The sequence below is a fragment of the Parus major genome, chromosome 3 (assembly GCF_001522545.3).
Source record: "Parus major isolate Abel chromosome 3, Parus_major1.1, whole genome shotgun sequence".
Taxonomy (NCBI): Eukaryota; Metazoa; Chordata; class Aves; order Passeriformes; family Paridae; genus Parus; species Parus major.
Genome location: NC_031770.1, coordinates 93007493 through 93026586, shown reverse-complemented (window position 1 = coordinate 93026586; position 19094 = coordinate 93007493). Strand labels below are relative to the sequence as shown.

Below are 19094 nucleotides of genomic sequence, written 5' to 3'. Positions count from 1 at the left end.
CTCCCTAAGCAGTGTAAGAAAACCTCAGGTCATGAACTGACTAAATCCCCACACCCTGTCTCCCTGTGCAGGGAGGAGGAAGGGGTTGGGGGAAAAGAAAGTGATTTTAAACGGTTTATTTTACTTCTCATTATCCTCCTCTGACTCTGTTAGTAATAAATCCACTTTGTACCTCTAAGCTGAGTTTGTTTTGCCCTTGGAGCGTTTTCTCCTGGTTCTTATGTCAATTCGTGAACCCTTTCCTTAATTTTTCTCTCCTCTACCCAGCTATGGCAGGGGAGGGTGAGCGAGTGAATGAGTGCCTAGCTGTGGGCCAGTGTCAAACCATGACATTTGCTAACTTAGATATCAATGTCAGAAGTGATTTTTGCAAGCATAGAGACCAATTCACAGAGCAGAAATTAGGTCTGAAATAGAAGTGAGCTATTGAGCGGATAGGACTTCTGTGGTGATCAAGAAAGAAGAGTGCTTACTTTAGAAGAGAAAATATTATGGGTTGACAACTTTTACACACACAGGGAAAGCCAAGAAGGGATATGATTGCTCTCTATAAATATTTCAAGAAGGTAAACAGCAGGGAAAAAATAAGTATTATAGTCTAAATTATATTGCCAGAAGAAGGATAAACTGGCCATGAATCAATGTCAGCTCCAATTTAGTAGGATGGTTTTAGTCCTCCAAGACTAAAGCTCCTGAAACAGTTTTGTAAGAGCAACAAAAATATCCTACCTAGGTTTGGGTGAAATTTGTCACATCATGAGTAAGACTGGGAGTGGCTCACTCTCAACAGCACGGGCAGTCTGGTGCTTGGGGAGTACCACAAGCACACCAATTTTTGTCAGTAATGCATTGCCTTGCTGCATGCTCCCATGCCAGCCAGAGCTGGATGGACTATTCTGGATGGTTTTTAATAAATGCCTGGAGCACTAATAATACTGCTTTACTTTGTGGTATATTTATTTATTAATGTAACCTGCTATCATCTTTGCCTTCTTTTCTAGCAGCTGTGAAATGATTTGATGGTTTTAATTATTTTTTATAATATCCCCCAAATTCCTCTCTTGATTAGCTTCCTAGATGAGATTTCCATTTAGTATATATTCTCTAACTTGGTGTTTGGTTTCCCTGCTAATTATCTCACATTTTTTTTCTGTGTTAAGCTGCATTTGCCATCTGCTCATCCAGTCAAAAAATAATGGAAAACCTTTTGAATCAGATTGCATTCTCCTAATTACTGGTTCTATCTCCAGTTGTGTTATTACCCACAGATTGAAAGATCTTGGGCCAAATAATTAATAAAAACCTGAGATTCCTTTGATTTTAGCTGAGCCATGCTGATGCATACCAAGATCCTGATCTTTCACTTCTTAGTGTTGTAAGTTCCTCATCTTTCAAAATATTAACATCTGAGTCCCACTTCTCTAAATTTTCACATACAGAATTGATGCTGCACTTCCCACACTTAGACCAAGCTCCCACTGTGAATGTTTCATTTAGCTATACTGGGCAAATACTCTCTCCAGGGAATTCACATGAAGTTAGTAGTGCTTCCAACAAGCTTCAGTGTTTCAGTAAACATGAACTGAACATTTATTTGTGCTTGCACATATGTGAACATTTGCAGATGTTTGGCAATATCAATGCTTACAGTATTAAAAAAAACCCCCAAACTGAGAACATTTTAAGTTCTCATATGTATCTTTTCATCTTTCTCTGTATCTGTTGATTTTTTTTTTTTTTTATCTTCTCAGTGTTTCTGTATGCCATTTTGGTGTAGGTACTTTTGAAGCCTTGCACTTGGGTTCTGTGATGCTGCTACCTCCTGATACTTGTTGCATTACTGTACTGGATTGACCCCGGTTGGATGTCAGGCCTCCAAGCCTGTCTATCACCTCCCTCTGAAGATGGATGGGGGAAAGAAAATCTAACAAAGCATTCTTGAATTGAGATAAGGACACAGTGACATCATTCACCAAATACTGTCATGGGCTAAAAAGGCTAGAATTAGAGATATTAATTATATTAATTACTAACAAAATCACGGCATGATAATGAAGTAAGATAGAACCTTAAAAACACCTTCATCCCCCCTTCCCAGCTCTATCTCCTCACAGTGCAGGGAGAAAGAGAATGGAGTTATGGTCAGTTCATCACAGGTTGTTTCTGTCACTGCTCAGGGAATGGAGTCCTTCCCCTACTCCAGCGTGAGATCCCTCCCACAAAAGATAATTCTCCATGAATTCTCCAACGAGTGCCTCCCATGGGCAGCAGTCCCCCTCAAACTGCTGCAGTGTGGGTCACTTTTACACAGGGTGAAGTGTCCTCCAAGGACAGGCTGCTGCAGTGTGGGCCCCCCTCCATGGGCCTCCCACAGGGTCACAGGCTCTTCTCAGGCATCCTCCTGCTCCACTGTGGGTCCCCTCCATGGGCTGTGGGTGGATCTCTGCATCCCTGTAGTTCTCCATGGGCTGTGGGTGGATCTCTGCATCCCTGTAGTTCTCCATGGGCTGCAGGGGCACAGCTGCCTCACCTGGGCTGCACCACTGCCTGCAGGGGAATCTCAGCTCTGGTGCCTGGAGCACCTTCTGTCCCTCCTTCAGAACCAATCTTGGTGTGTGCAGAGCTGTTCCTCTCATGTTCTCACCCAGCTCTTCTCTGGCTGCAATTACACCTGTGCAATAACATTTCCCTTCTCAGCTGTGTTATCCCATAGGTGTTACCACCATTTCTGACTGGCCCAGCACATCCATCCTGGAGCTGTCTGGCATTGTCTCTGCTGGACATGGAGGAAGCTTCTGGCAGCTGCTCACAGAAGCCACCCCTGTAGCCCCTCTGCTACCAAAACCTGGCTATGCAAACACAATATATTTATTTTGTGAGTTCCTCTCTTCAGTTCTAGATTCTTGTTACCAATTCTTTCTCACAAAGATAATTCCTGTATTTTTTCCTGTCTGTATATTAATATATCTTTTCCTAGAGACTGTGTAGGAATTTTTTTTTTTTTTTTTTTTTTTTTTTTTTTTTTTTTTTTTTTTTGGTTATGATAGAGTCTTATTTCCAAATCAGCTGAATTGATTTTGGAGCTATTAAACTATTATAATAAGGAGCTACACCATGCCAACGATACAGAACTGTTTATTTCCACTGCGGAAAAAAAAAATTCATATAACTAGAACCCCTGTAAGTTGTTAGTTTCAGCAGTGTCACTGAAATATTGTGGCAAGGACGTGAAACCTTAGGGTCCAGATTTATTGCAATATTTGATCTTGTGCATTAGCTATACAAGTATTCTTTTCAAGGATCTTTTTTAAAGCAGAGTTTGGACTTTTAGTTAGTTGGACAAGCAAGCTGCAGGACAGTTTCAAAACCACCCAAAATTCCTCAGGGCTACCAGTTGTTTTGTATTTCTAATTATTTTTTCAATAGTAAGCTGCTAATGATCTCAACTTTTTTGCTTACTTAAAAGAAATATCAGTTGAATGGTATTTGTAAGCACTGAATTCAGCACCTGCAACTTGAGGCAGTGCTAGCTGGACATTTACCTGAGGCTTTGTTTCAAGGAGCTTATTTCTTCTCCCATCTTAAATATAATTTACTTTTTCCCATAAATATTAGTCTTCTACGATTTTATTAATTTATTCATGCTGCAACTCATTATTTTATTATCAAAATACATAATCAAAAAATCATAGGAGAGAAAAACAGAGAGAGAAAAAGAGGGAGAAAGTCCTCATAATGACAGAAAAATGGGTAAAGAGGAGGAGGGAAGCAGGCACATTTTAGAAAAATGCATAAAAAGCTACTTTGTTCTGCTGCAATCAGTGTAAACATTTAGGTGTTTTGCTTTTTATAAGGTTTTGCATCACATGTAATTATGTGAAAGCATGTCATTTCCCACCCAGAATTTTATTGTTGTGAAAAAGCATTTGATCAATTATTTTAATCCCATGGAAGAGATGGAACTGAATTTATAACTCTAGAGAAAATAATATATGCCTTCAGAACATAAAAAAAAGAAAAATAATTTCAATTCCTTTGTGTAGTTAAGATATTAGATTAATTTTGCTGGATTATTATGGAAATAATAAAGCTAGACTAGATAATTTATTCTGTAAAACTTCATGTAAAACAAGGCATTTATAAGTCAAATAGACAGAATTATGTCATTACAAGTACATCATACAATTAGTTCATTGAGTTTGTATAACTGTTTCAAGAACCTAAAATATTAATGGAAAATTATATATATTGGAAAATTGTTTGTGTTTAAACTGCATCTTAGCCAATGTTATGTTTACTGCTTTTCAGTCACACTTGAGGTACAATAATTTTTGAAGTCAAACAACAATTGTCTAATTTTATCATCCAATAACTAAAATGTTTTAAGTAAGAAAACTTAGATAAAGAGTCCTGAAAAATTGCTATGATAAATCATGCTGTTCTTTTTTTTTTTAAGGGTGAAGTATTAAATCTGAGTGACAACTGATTTCACATGTGTGTATATCTGTTTTCTGTTGATTAGTAATTCAGGGGTGTTTCTGTGATTAAGAGAATTTATAATGCTAAATTCTTTAGCATTATAAACTACTCATTTGTGACATTTATTTATGAGTAATTTGTGTATTATTTATAGTTTGACTATGAAAAATCAATCATAACTTTTTCATTACTTGTCTCCTGCCAGTAATTCAATATTACCTTCTTGTTAAAAATAATCTCCTTACTTTTAAATTTTCAGGGATTTTCCCCTTAGTTAAACCTTGCAAATAGTTTGATGGAGGCCAGTAAAATTGTAGTAATCCCATGTGTGTGTTTATAATTCCTAAATTCATGGCCAGTCCTACAGATAACCTCACTCGTGACTAGGGGTCAGTCAGCAGTGTTCAGAATGGTTATCTAAAAGAAAAGGCTACATTAACAACATATTTCTCATGATTGAAACAAATTTTTTTTCCTTCAAATATTCTGTCAGATAAACAGACCAAGGGTGGCAGTTTCTCAGCATGATTTTAAACACTGGATCATAAAGAGAAACTACTCCATCAAACTGTTTTTTTAATTTTTGTATGTAAACTTGCTTCCAGTATCTTGTTAGAAAGTTGAGAATAGAGGCTGTCATTATCTTAAAATTGAAAGAGGCAGTTTCAGTAGATATTTTACTACACCTAGAAAGGAAAGATGGTAGTTCTAAAGAATAGGGAGAAACTGGTATGGCTTTAAACTCAGTTGATTTATCTGAGAAATTTTGAGCATTTAATATGCACTAGTGTATTTTCTGGACTTCTGATTTTGTCTCTCAAAAGTGAAGAGCAGTTATGCAGCTTCATTTTATGTTTGACACAACAAAATGTTTATTTTCCAAAAGGCATTAACATTCAGATGGGACTATTAGTAGTATCCTTTCCTTAGGCTAGATTGGTCAGTGGAAGTTTGTTCCAATGATGATAATGCCAGTGATTGGTACTTAATTAGCTGAGTGTATTATACATTAATTTAATCTTGAGAGCTTTATGAGGGTTTCAATATATCAATAACAATGTCTAAAATACTTGCAAGGCTTCTGCTGAGATTTTCATTTTGTTGCTGTTTTAAAATCAGACAAATGTCTCCCATATGAGTTTTGTGTGTTTACACTTCATGTTCCCTGAAGTTTCTACACAACATATAGAGATCTGTGATACTTAGCAGTTACAGCTATGCCAGAGTGCATGTTAACAACCTGTATTTTGACCTTTCAATGATTGTGCTCTGTACTTAGACTCCTAATACTGCAGATTTGGACTTCCACGTAGCTAGCTATTAAAGCAATCACCAGACCATTGCAAAGGCATAAAGGAAGTGAAGGTCAAATCACTGGCAGTGAATTCTAGCTTGCTGCAGTAATCTAAAAGGCAATGCTGGCTGAAAGAGGTACCACTTGCTGTGTACATGATGCACCAAAGAAAGCAAGGGGCTGACACAATTGAAAAGATATAGTGATTTTTAAATCTGCTGTTAAAACTTTGCTTATTTAAAGTTGAATTAATTAGTGTTCCTACAAAAAGATCAGTCTTTATCACTCAGTATTTCAGTCATTGAATTCCATATCTCAATGTAGCTTAAAACATCTTTTGCACTTTCAAATCCTATTTCTTTATTGCAATTCTATATGTTTTTATCAAAGAATTTATCTAGTTATTTTTAATGTTCATTTAGTTGTAACTGGAATTTTGTGTTGGTTTTGTTTATGAATGTTCATGGGGAGTGTTTAAGATAGAAAATCATGCATAAAAAGTCTCCAGATGTCCTCAGTTTTATGCTTTGTTCCAGCTTAGGGTCTTTGTACAAGTGTGGGTGAATACTTCGCCAGAGAAAAGTTGTGAGTTTGAAGTTGATGCTTTTTACAGAAAATAGCAATTTCTTTTTTCCTGTTTAGCCCACTGGAAAGTTTCTATAACCCTAAATAAATCTTTAATTTCTATTATAAAAACTAAAATTAAGCACTCAGTTTTTTGAGCATAGGTCTGAGTCCTTCAGTAAGCTCTTTGTGCCTTTGTAATGGTTAAGATAAAGGTCACATTTTTTGTATCCAGTGAGATGGATGTGTTTTAAATCATCATCACAGTAGATCTTTTTTTTTTTTTTTCCTGAAAATGTTTAGGATGGAAAAGTAAGGATATTTTCTTTAAGTCCACTTTCAAATTTTACAGATTAGCTTTATTAACGCTTATTTCTTTGGCAGCAAATGTTATATAGCATGAACAGATTTTGGTTTAATTTCTTAAAATCAGTTTTAGTGCTTCATGCTAAATTTGTGCTTCTGTATTTGCTCTCCAGAAGATAATGTTTCTGACAGAGTACAGGCTGTATGGAAGCTCTCCTCCTGAGATATGCAGATATATTTAGAAATATCATCAGATCTCAAAGACTGGTCAATGCAGACATCCTAACAGTTTCACCTTAGTGTTGTAAACTAAGCTCTCCTCAGCCTGTATTTAAGAAGGAACCCATAGTGGTTTCTTTCTCAGGATGGTGAAAAAGTCTTATACAACTGATCAGACCTTGAGCTATGGCCTCTCACTGTTGGAAGACACTGCCTGGCACATCAAAATTTACTGCTGTAAACGTCCTCAAGTAGTCATTTAGCATATGAGATCACTGCATATTTGGGACGGGATCAGGTCAAAGCTTTAAAGTGGTATATCACAGTCCTTTTGAGTTTGAATTTGGACCTAGAAATGTATGACTTTTAAAAGGAGCTCAGAAGAGTATCTGCAGCAATGAAGGCTGACTGCACACTGGACAGAATCAGTACACCTAGCAGGTTAAATTGAGTGATTGTTCCCCTCTTTTTGGCACTTCAGATGCTGCAGTTGGAGCAGGGCCCAATTCTTACCCACCCCAGTATAAGAAACGCAGACAAACTGGACCATGTCCAGAGGATGGCCACCAAGATGGGCAGGGTACTGAAGTATATGATGCACAAGGAGACACTGTAGAGACCTGAATTTGTTCAGCCTTAGGCTGAGGAAGCCAAGAGGAGAACAGAGCTAATTGCTGTCCTCAGCTGCTTAATGGGTCATTACAGCCAGATGGAGCCAGACTGTTAATGGACATGCACAGTGTAAGGACAGAAGGGAACAGATAGATGCTGCAGCAAGGGAAATTTCAATTAGATTTGAGGTATAAACTCTTCATTGTGAGGTAGTCAAACCCTGGAACAGGTGCCCAGAATGACTGTTAATTCTCCTTCCTGGTGGATTTTCAAAACTTGAGCAGGCAAAGGAATTACATTTCTCTTGCCTTGAGAAATGTAAGGTTACTTAGGTAGTATTCTTCTGCTTTGAGGGATAAAAAACTAGCCAGTTTTTTAGCCAGATTGGAATGTCTCTTCCAATCCATACTGTTCTGAGTTGGTAAACATTACTGACTTTCTATGTAAGACACCTAGTCAAGTCATGCCCAGATGTGGATACATCCTCTTAAAATTATTACATGTTTTTGTAGACCCTTTGTATTTCAAACCACCTCCTTAAATTTGTTTGTAAAGTCAAATCCCCACTCCATTTAGATGCTTTCAAAATCTGATTCCTATGTGAGAGAAAAGAAAGAGTGAAATAAATCAATTTAACCTTCAGTGTACCAGAGTATCAGAGTATATGATACACTCTATACCTGTGCAGTCCTATACTATATTTTTTGCTATCTATCTTTTTGGTTCTTTGTTGTATCATACTCAGCTTGGATTTGTACCATTTTTATTTGTTTTTATGAGGCTCTGAGAGTATTGGTGAAATCTCTTAAAATGAGCAAAAGGAAAGAATATTGAGAAAAAAAAAGGATGGAAAATAGAGGAATGATGATATATAGCCTGGGTAGTTTTGCAGTAGTGTACAATTGACCCCGAGTTGAACTCCATTGACACTTGCATTGGCTCCAGTGGGCTTTTTGGAGCAAGAAAGGTGCAGGCTGTCTTCAGTTTTGTATTTCACATCACCCTCATGGGTCGTCACTCTACAATTTTTGATCATCACCCTTACCCTCCTTGGTATTTTTCAAAAGCATGCTACAATGTCATTAGGGGGTGGCAAGTTTCTTAACCTTGTTTGCGAGGAGTATGACTCACTTTAACCTTCAACATCAGTAGAAAATGAGAAAAATGGAAAGAAATACAAATGGATTTGCTCTATATAAACCTATCACCTGGTCGTTTTTGGACTCGTTTGGTATATTTAGACTCTCCACTTGGATACTGTGCATTTGAAATGTGTATCAGAAGCGTGCTAAAGCACACCCTTTTTATTACTGTGTTTATGGCTGCTCCTTTGATAAGAAAGTGTTTGTGTCCAGATGACCAAGAGAAACATTTTTTATTTCTTGAGTAGCTAATATTTTGCTTTTTATTGCTTCAGTTATTTTTGGTTTCCTGTGAAAATATCTGATTTTCTAATCCCATATTTTTATTTTTATTTTTTGAAATCTCTTTTGGTTTGGTTAATGTGTAAACTCCATATGGAGAAGGATCTGATGTGCAAATACTGTGAATAGGTTCTGGCATTGCTTTGAGCATGAACCTTATATTTTTATCTGGGGAAAATAATGGTCTCTTAATGGTCGCTTTATGCATTTGGTTGGATGTCAGTTCATTTGCTCAAAAATATACGAAGTTTGCTGCCAGGCTGGTTGATTTACTTCAGCTTTAGGCTCACTCTATTTTAATAATGGCTATTCTGTTTATATTTAAAGTTCTTTCAGTAGCTTCAGTTCTCAGGACTACTCATTTCCCTTGCTCTGTCTTTCCCAGTATAGTCCAGCTGCTAGTCTCTCACAGGCAGCTGGGTAATTTCCTATTGCATTTTCCCTATTCTCCAAAACTTAGTAGCTATTTGGTTTTCCTAACCTCAAGGCCCAGCCCTAGGCAGTAAAAGGGCTTTAGCTATAAATACCACAGCTGAAAGGAAGTATTCAAGAAAGCTGAAATTGCAAATGCAGGACAATCTCATCTTGAATGGTCATACAATGATCAGCAGTGAGAGGCAGGCAGGAAAATAGGCTCTTGTGTTTGTAAAAATAGTTTCAAATAAATTAAATGCATTTATTTGCTATATCCACAACAACTCTAAACAATTGTTGTGTTTATATTTTTCAGCATGTTCTGCATGACGAAGTGACTTATTTTTCTGAGTAAAAAAATGAACCACAGAAAAACAAAAGAAGTTTCAAGATGGTCAGATGTTTACCTATAGATATACAAATGTAGTTTCCTTTTGATTGAATTAATTTTTATTTCCTCTATGACTGTTCATGGAACTGGGCCCAAACAATATCTAAGTGGAAAAATACTTGCTTTCTCTTCCTATTGTGCCATTTGTCATCACTCATAATTCTAAAAGAAATACAGTGTTTTGGTGTAGTGTCATTTTAATTATTTTTACCACTTCATAGGTTCAAACAAAAAGTTGTAAAATACACCTTGAATGCTTTGTGGATTTAGTTTACATGGATTACTTTAATAGGGATTGTACTGCAAAAGTGCATCAATAAAGCATCTTTGACTTATTTTCATTTTTATGATGGCAACTGATCCAGGTACCTCTAGTCAAATTCATGTTCAAAAGGATGAGTGACATATCTTTTGAGTCAAGAAAATAGTGCTGCCTTAAATTGGGCCAATAGAAATATAAGAGATTGTCAACAGGTAAATATTTTGCTGTATCAGGCAGTCAAAGGGTTTTGGTTATGAAGTGTATTCAGTGTGGGACACTTATAACTTTAGGATATGGCTAAGCTGGAGAACAGCAAAGACAAGTATTACACACCATGACTGAGAGAAAAATTGAGGAATTAGAATAGAGAAAAAAAAATAAGGAAATGAGTATCAATTAGATATTATTATTTTTTCCTCTGAGTGCATTAAACATTTTATTCTCCACCTGCATATGGAGGATTTTATTCCCTGTCATTGGAGGCTTTAGGGCACATTTTAGGAAAAAAGTCAATAGGTAAAATGGGCTTTGTAGCAGAAAAGGCTAATTGTTTTTTATACATGTCTCTCAGTACCTTACCTAAATGGGTGACTGAACATGGAGCAGGACATCTCCAAAGGATTTGCTCTAGCATCAGTGTGGAACAAAGTGGATATTGTGAATGGATAATCTCGGTGGACATGATAAAATCTTGCAGTTTATCCTACAGGTCTGTCACACTGATGTTTCAGCAGATAATTCTGTGCAATGGTGAGATACCAACAGGAGGAAAAAGCTAAAATAGATAAAACAAAAGGTGTAGGAGAAAAAATACACCTGAGAAAAGAGAATGGAAAACATAGTTCATACTTTGAGCTTTTATCAGTGCTATTATAGCCATGTTTAGATACAAATATTGGATTAAACTCCTTAAAATTAATTGGTTTCACAGTTCAGCCTTAAATCATGCTTTGGTTTTCAGCTGCACTAAATCTCAATGTAGTGCATGGCTACTTTATGTCTCCTTGAGTGCCATAGAGCTCTGTTTAATAACATCAGTAAAATGATGTAAAGAGTCTCATGACATAGGGTGCTGATGAAAATGTTGAAACATTTGTGTTTCTTGCCTTTAGAACAAAAATCCAAAGAATTATCTGCTAAATTTCCTCTTGGAAATTGATATTATTATTATTATTATTATTATTATTATTATTATTATTATTATTATTATTATTATTATTATTATTATTATTATTTTGCCTAAGTGAACAGGGGAAAGGGAAACTGACTATTGTTTCATGTGAGGCAAACCAAAATTCTATATTTCTCTGTGAAACAAAAATAATTTCTAGTTTTTCTCTTATGGATGGAACTCTGGATTCACATAGGCAGTGATATTCAGTAATTGTACAGAGCTATCTGCTTTTTTTGGCCAATCAGTAAATAGATACAATAGGGGAAAAAAGGAAAAGCAAATAGAGAAATATAAGCAATAGATAACATACATATCTCTAATTGAAATTTAAAATAATATGGGCAAAAATAATATGGGAAGAGCTATGTAGGGTATTTGGAAGCATCAGATGAAGAGAGAAACAGAAAGGCCTGTTACATAAATGAAGATACAAAGCTGGATATGTGGTGTATTCAGAAGTGCTGACCACACGCGTTTTCTGAATGCAGTGCTGAGGTGACAACTTATCCCCAGCACTGTTTATCACCTTTGCATATTATTTCTCAAAGTATTGTCACTTCCATAAAACCTGGTCAAAATCATCCAGATTGAACTCCATAATCTGGATAAACCCCTGTTGAGTGCTTAGTGTACAGTAAAGTATAGTGTGAAATACCATCCAGTATTTTCTTTAATTAAAACTATTACTGATATGTGGTGTATCAATCTTATTTCATTGTATAGCCTGCATGGATGATTTGAATTGCAATTTTTTTTTAATGGCAATTTTGTATATTTCACGTGGCCCTTTTATTGTTTTCCTTACTGTACTTCTTTATAGTAGATTTGATGGTAATTGCACCAGCATACAAGAAAAGTATATACAAAGAACAGAATGTTAACGTGTTTAGCAGAATAATTTATTTTCACTCTAATTTAAAATTAAATGTTGAATTCTACTTTTTTTTTTTTATAAATAATGTTGGCATTTATATGTCTGGGTTTATTATTTTTAATTATTCTTATCATTTAGATTAGACAAGAAAAACTATAAAAATGAAATAAGTTTCATAATATTTGGAGAGAAAAAAGATATTGTGTTTTCACGATAAATTTATTTTTTCATAGGATCTTTCTTATGACCTATTTTGTCAGCAAGTTCTTGTATCTGGGAACATTATTTCTGTTAGCTAGACAATTTCAAAATGACAGAGTGAGATTAATAATATGAATACAGGTTTTCCTTGTTCTATTGATTTATTGGGTCCTAAATCTCTGAACACTCACCTATATTAGTCATTTTACTATTGAGAGCTATGACAAAAAGTTGCTCAGATGGATGAGTGTTTTCTTGAAGGAGCATCTTTGTTAAGTGCAATTGATTAGCAACATACAACAAAGAATCCCTTCTGTGAAAGTATCACTATGATACTTTGGACAGATCAGATATTTACAGACATAATCCATTACTAGGAATTGTGTAAGGGAGAGGCTTAAGAAATCTCTTTGTCTGAAATATGGTCATGTTCCTGCTTTTATTTCATCCACTTCAACATTTTATCCAGCATGGGTATAGAAAAGTTACTTGCACGAGGCCATAATTTCACATACATTAGCACTGCTATAATAGGTGAGAGACTTGGATCAGGGGACTCATTAACACTTGATATACTAGTTTATTTTTTCTGAATGAACATGAATACCAAGCTGCACATGGGTGGATAGATTCTCATTGTTATCAGGTGAAGTGTGTGCTGGGCTATGTCAGCACGAGTATGAGTAGCAAGTTTTCGAGGTTATTACTTCCCTCTGGTGCTGGTGAGGCTGGTGGCACATGGAGTACTGTGTTCCCTGCTTCCATAAGCATAGAGAGAAAAGGGAGGACCCTTTTCAACAACAAAGGACCCTCTGCCAGAGCAGTTGAAAGAGATGGGCTTATTTAGTCTATTGGGGTGAAGGAGAGTTACACCCAGGATGGAGCAAAAGTCACTTTGGCAATGCTGGGTGATATAATAAGGAAGAATGGTCACAAACTGCAGACCAGGAGATTCAAATACAGCTTAATGAGGCTGATGCAGCACTGGTGCAGGCTGCTCACTGAGGTTGTGGAATCTCCATCCTCAGTGACTTTCAGGACTTGACTATTAAGCCCCAGCAGAGTTGAAGTTGTATTGGCAAAAGCCCTTCTCTGCTCTCAGTGGGAGGCTGAACTAGTTCATCTCAGAGGTCACCTAAAACAAAACACTCCTCTTTTGGAGCAAATGTTATTATGAAGTCTAAGACTTTTTAAAACATTAAAAAAATGGGTAATTTAAAAAAAGGTGACTTCTTGATTTTGATTTCATGCTATATAAATTTCTAAGGCAGATTAGGTGGCTGTTTCTTTACTCTCATTGGTAAATTTTTTGAGGCTAGTTTAGATTTTGCTGATACACTCAATTAATGCTGATACTCAGCTTTGGGTGAGATGGATCTAAGCCTAAACAACATAATTTCACCTGATGGAACGGCATACTGTTGTCATGTCCTTCATTGTTGTCATCTTCTCCCAGAACTGAAATTAAAATTAGAAAAAATTTCAGTTAATACAGGTGTTTATTGTAGTGAGTATTGAGCCATCTTCTAGAAAGATCTTTTCTACCAACATACAGCAACTTCACTACAGAGAAAAGAAGTTAAAATAAGTGGTAAATCATAGCTTCTTAACAGAATTTTCAGACTTCTTTATTTACATATAATGTAAATCTACAAATAATTGAGTGCTACGTGTGTGTGTTTTATGGGTTGTCATTTTAGAAACTGAGGGCATGCAGTCTCTCAACAATAGCATAGAATGTACAGATCTAAACAGACTATACAGAGAAGTAATTATTTCTGTCTCTCTCACACAGGCTTGGTGGAAAGCAGGGCTCTGTACAACCTCCTTGTCACGTTGTTTACATGCCTACTAGACGTGGTTGTGTTTTTATTTGTCACTCAACCTGTATGTGTCAAGCACAATGACAAGGGTATCTAGTCTCCCCACCCCTGTGGCAAACTACAGCAGAGAAATTAATAAACAGAGACTTACTGGTGAATTATCCACATCCACAAATTCTGCTTCTTACCAGGATAAAGACAGATGTGCTGCTGTCAGTTTGAAATGATTCCCAGATGCTGGAAGGCATAAAAACAAAATCCCCACATGAAGTCTCCTCTGGCATGCTGAGATAGGGGGGACACCTGGGTTGCCCACAGATATGGGACCCTAAATAAACATCTGAAAAAAGTCCAAAAAAGCAGTAGTCTGGCAAGGATGGTGCTGACACCTCTCTAGCTTTTGACAACTTTCTGGCACTTGTCATAGCTTCAAGCCCTATTTTGCAGATAGACTATCTAGTATGTTGCAGACTTGTAATATTGGCACTAATTTTTGTTTATGAGGAAAAAGAGGGAAGCTAGTAATTTGTACTGTTGAGTGGGCACGTTTGGAAGATGGTGTTTGAAGGCGCAAAATATGTCAGGCAGACTTTGGGTTGTAAAGAACTGGTGAAGAAGTTGTTAGCAGAACACAGAGGATCAAAAAAAGTCAGAAGTTCAGAAGCCAAGTCTCGGCTTACTCTTCCTTATCAATCAGGATAACAAACTACACACAGGCAGACAGCCCATCTCAGTGAAATCTCAGAAAGTCTTTGAATTAAACGTGAAAAAAAGATCTTCTGAGCTGTTTCCTCTGCATCACTTAATGTTGTGGCAAGTGCATTCTTCATTGTGCAGTGGAAGAAACTGGCCTGATTTACCTGTGACCAGGCTTTTCGTGCTCTTGACTGGAGATTTTCTCAAGCCTGCTATTGGGGTGTTGTTTCTAGTTTGCCAGCTCTGCTGGGGACACTAATGAGTCTGTCAGTACAAACTTTGGTTACATATGTCATGGCTCTGAACTGCTTTAAATTTCATTCCTTTTCATCACACAAGTTTATGGTGTTCTAAAAGTTGTGATCTACCTATCAGCAGCAGAGCTGCCTGGAAAAACTTATTTTTTCTCATTCCTTTCCCACATGCATGCCACTGTTTCTAACAGTAGTAAGACCCCAGTGATTAACATGTTTAAAATATATGAAAGATGTGGGGTCAAGTGCCATTACAACAGGGGGTTACTGTGAGACAGCTTCTTATCTGTATGGATAAAGTACTTCTGAAAATCTGGCAGTGTCACCACAGTGCTATAGAGGTCAATCTGCTCAGTGCATGTGTTTCATATTGTATTTTTCTGACATTTTTTGCCTTTGAGTGAAGATCACAGCTAAGTCAAATCTTCTGTCTCTTATTCAAGGTGGAGATAATTTCAAGAAGGTTTTGTAGTGGACTTTCATTTGCCAGGCATGTTAAGCTGCTTTTTGTACTGATTTTATATTAAAATGTATACAATGTACGTGTGCATGTGTGTGCCTGCACATATATACATTTACTTCAGCACACTTGTTGCTGTTGGAGATGTCATTTTTCACCTGAGGGTTAAAATGAAGATTTCAGAGATTTGTGATATAAAATGTAGTGTTTCTTGTTTCTAGTAGGACTTTTACCAGTATATCAGAATTATCTGCCAACATGATTACATACCCTGGGATTTCAATTGATTTTGGTATTTGGATTCTAAACAGTAGCTTTGTTCTACAGCTTGATACTGACTCCTGAAACAGCTTGGTCTCAAGAGATACTTCAAAATATTTCCTCCATGTATTTGTACATTATGCAAAATAGATTTTAAGACAACCAATTTCCAAATAGCGGTGTGTGGATAAAATAGTAACTGCATATTTAGAGATTGTATGTTTGTTATGATGGAGTTCTATTTCCTTCATTTCTATACTTGAATGTTTTCCATAGTGTAAGTGTACATTTGAATGAGTGTTTGACTTCTCTTGCCTAGGAGAACTTGGGAGTCTTTTATGAAAAAGGAATATAACTCTGTCACTATTACTGTTTGCTACCTCCAATAGCAAAATATTAGCAGGCTTAAATTTTTTATTTGAGTGACTGCTGTCACTGCAGTATTGTACATATCAAAACACAAAAAGTCATGTGGAAGCAAAAAGTCCTGCTACATGAATGCAGTCATCTAGAGGCTCTGAAGGTTATATAAATGTAACTAAACATTTATACAGTTCTGTTTTAAAATTCTTCCTGCAAAAATGTTTTTATTTTTTAAATTATTTTGCACCTTTTAAGAAATGTGTGCTGAAAATAGAATTGTATTTTTTGTGCTAACTTTGAGTTCTCTAAATTTTGTTATATTTGGATATAATTATGACATCCTAAAATAAAGAAATTATAATTTTCTCTTTTTCTCTGCAGAGTCACAGTGTACACTCTGTGGGGAGCCTGAAGGTGAGTGTGTTTTCCTACTAATATTTTTTCAAAGCAGCTAGAGGTGAACACTTCACTTTAATAATATCTGTGTAAAATAGATTGGAAATAGTACATAAGTGATGGAAACAAATGAAAGACTTTCTACCCTATGTTAGATACAAAAAATTATTTTAATCAAGCTGAGCACATGTTCCAGGCAGGAAATACCTTAAGGGAGAAATATTCCATTAGAACAAAAACCGAAATATTTACTTCTTCTTTTGTGTGTTGGTCAAACTAATTTGTCAGTAAGTGAGAGTGTAAAGAGACATTTAAGGACATCAAGTTGAGGATGGAAAACATAGAGATTGTACACAAAAGAGAAATGAAAAATATTTTTGGATTAGATATTATATTTACAGGGAGGTTAACACACTTTAGCAGATGAAGTGAATAAATATTACTTCTGAAATTAAGATAATTAAGTAGAAACTCATGTAGTTTAAATGTGTGCCCACATGACAGTGTTCGTTGGTTTGTATTAGGGTTTTAATCAAGTGATTAATGTAATACCAAGATGAGATCCTCCTTTTACTTAAATGAAAGCCCAAACAATGAGAATATGATTTTTAAAGTATGCCATTATTGAAAAAAAAATCTCTAATTTATTTATTTACTTATTTATTAACATTGGGACTGTTATAAAGAAAACATTAAAAGGTTGACTTAGTTTGAAATCAACCATCAGGAGTCTTTCTAAGAAACAGAGCTCAAAATAGTCAATGTAAATGCTGGAGCAAAGTATATGAACTAAAAAATAAAATTATAGATTCTAGGCTGTTTAGAATGACATTCAGCTTTATGTCTTGAATAGTTGCTGAAAAAGAGTTTCAGCTTCTAATGTTTTATAAGTTTAGGAGGGACAAGTTATTACAATATGAAGGCTGGAAGTGGAAGCCTTTGAGACCTTGCATCTAGAGAAATAACTCAGTAAATTAAATAATAATTATCTTCTTCTCCTTTGTTATCTACTGACAAAAATTCTTTTAGAATTTTGTTTTGACTCCATTCCTTTAATAAACAGTCAATTGTTGATTTTTAAATTTTTTTTGTCCTTCATTTGATAAATTTACAATAATACAGATACATGTATGAAAAGGAAAAATGAGATTGGTGTTTGTTTGCCTTTCATTAGATATTTCTCTCCTGATAAGGTTGGCCAACTTTAAAGTTATGCATTGGATTAGTTCTGTTTTATTGTATGCTGTGCCTGCTTTGTAACAATAGTTTTCCTTTCTTTTCATTACTCCTCTTTCATACCTCTTCAGCTTTGCAAATATTAATAAATATATATGGACTTTGTAAAAAGGGAAATAAAAAAAAAAAAAGTTAATATATTTTTGAACATTTACATGACTAAAATCCCACATTCAAAAGACAGTTATATGTACTACTGTAGGAATAGGCCTCAAGAACATAACACTCCATTTTTAGCTGTGCTGAAATGAACTTCCCCAGGAGTGAATGTCTCCTGGATCACCAGTCTCTCCTCTAAAACACAATATTAGTGGAATGCTAATTATCAATTCTCTGCCTCAATTTTAAAAATATTGATATAACTGTCACCTTAGATTAGTGACAAGACTCAGAATCTGAAGTTTTTCCCTTGCCAGATTAGCACAAATTCTTATCTAACACTTATCATTCACAGAAGTTTGATATGTGATTTTGTAATGAAGAAGCAGCTGCTCAGGGGATATGACCTTAGTTTTTAAAAGGCCATTCTAAGAGAAACTTCATATCTCTGTTGTATAAACCAAACCAAAACAAAACAAAAAGAACCAGAAAATTCTCAGAAGTATTCTTTTCCTAGAACATTGTGCAATGTTCTATAAATTTTGCTATGGTTCCATAGTACACTAAGAGAAGAGAAGAACTAAAAAAATCAAGTTTTTGCAGTGTTCTAAGTGTAATTTCTGACTTTTCTCTGTACACATTTTCAGAAATTTGAGATACTTTGTGGCTTGTAGCTTGCTTTTTTTTGAATTTGAGGAAAATTCAGAGACTATTAGTTAAAGTTGGATACTGTTTGCCTCCAAGTTCCTTTTTTCTTTCTCTTTTTCAGATAAAAAAAAAATCAAAATTCACTAAGTGCCTTAAAGTACTTGAGTATATCAAGGTGAATTTGCAGAATTATAGGACAGACATGCCACAGTGTAGTCCTCCTATGCTCGTTTCCAAAGTGTTAAACAGAGATTCATCTGAGAAATAGATGTGGGGAAATCTCCCCAGCTTGGGTGAGAAGAAGACAATGTTTCATATCTTATGTTTTCTGGGCTCCTCTGAAGCTGTTTATACCATTTCTTGAAAGAGATGCAAGCAGCTAGGTGTGTTCTGATCATGTCTGGGCTTCTGTAACAGAGGTGACAGAATGGAAGTATTTTGCAAGCCTCGAATTCTGATTGTCAAATTGGTCATCTGTAGTCTCACTGTTCTCCTTACTGTTCATCCTCTCTCTAACCAACTTTCAAAAACAGCAGTTTTGTCCTGGATTATCTCAGTGTCATAAAAACATAAAAACAGGGCTGTGTAAAACAGGGCTCTTTGCTGGGGGCACTTTGCCAGTTCTTAGCAGTTAGTGCTGCACT

General features: G+C 35.7%; 1 protein-coding gene across 14 annotated transcripts in view; it reads left to right on the top strand.

Moving 5' to 3' along the window:
* Window positions 1–19094, top strand: part of DLGAP2 (DLG associated protein 2) — a 451519-nt gene that overhangs the window by 198810 nt on the left and 233615 nt on the right. For all 14 annotated transcript variants that reach the window (XM_015621029.2, XM_015621018.1, XM_015621017.1 and 11 more), the window contains one exon: window positions 16453–16485. In XM_015621029.2, the coding sequence (XP_015476515.2) occupies window positions 16453–16485 (33 nt within the window). The remainder of the gene's footprint in view (window positions 1–16452; window positions 16486–19094) is intronic.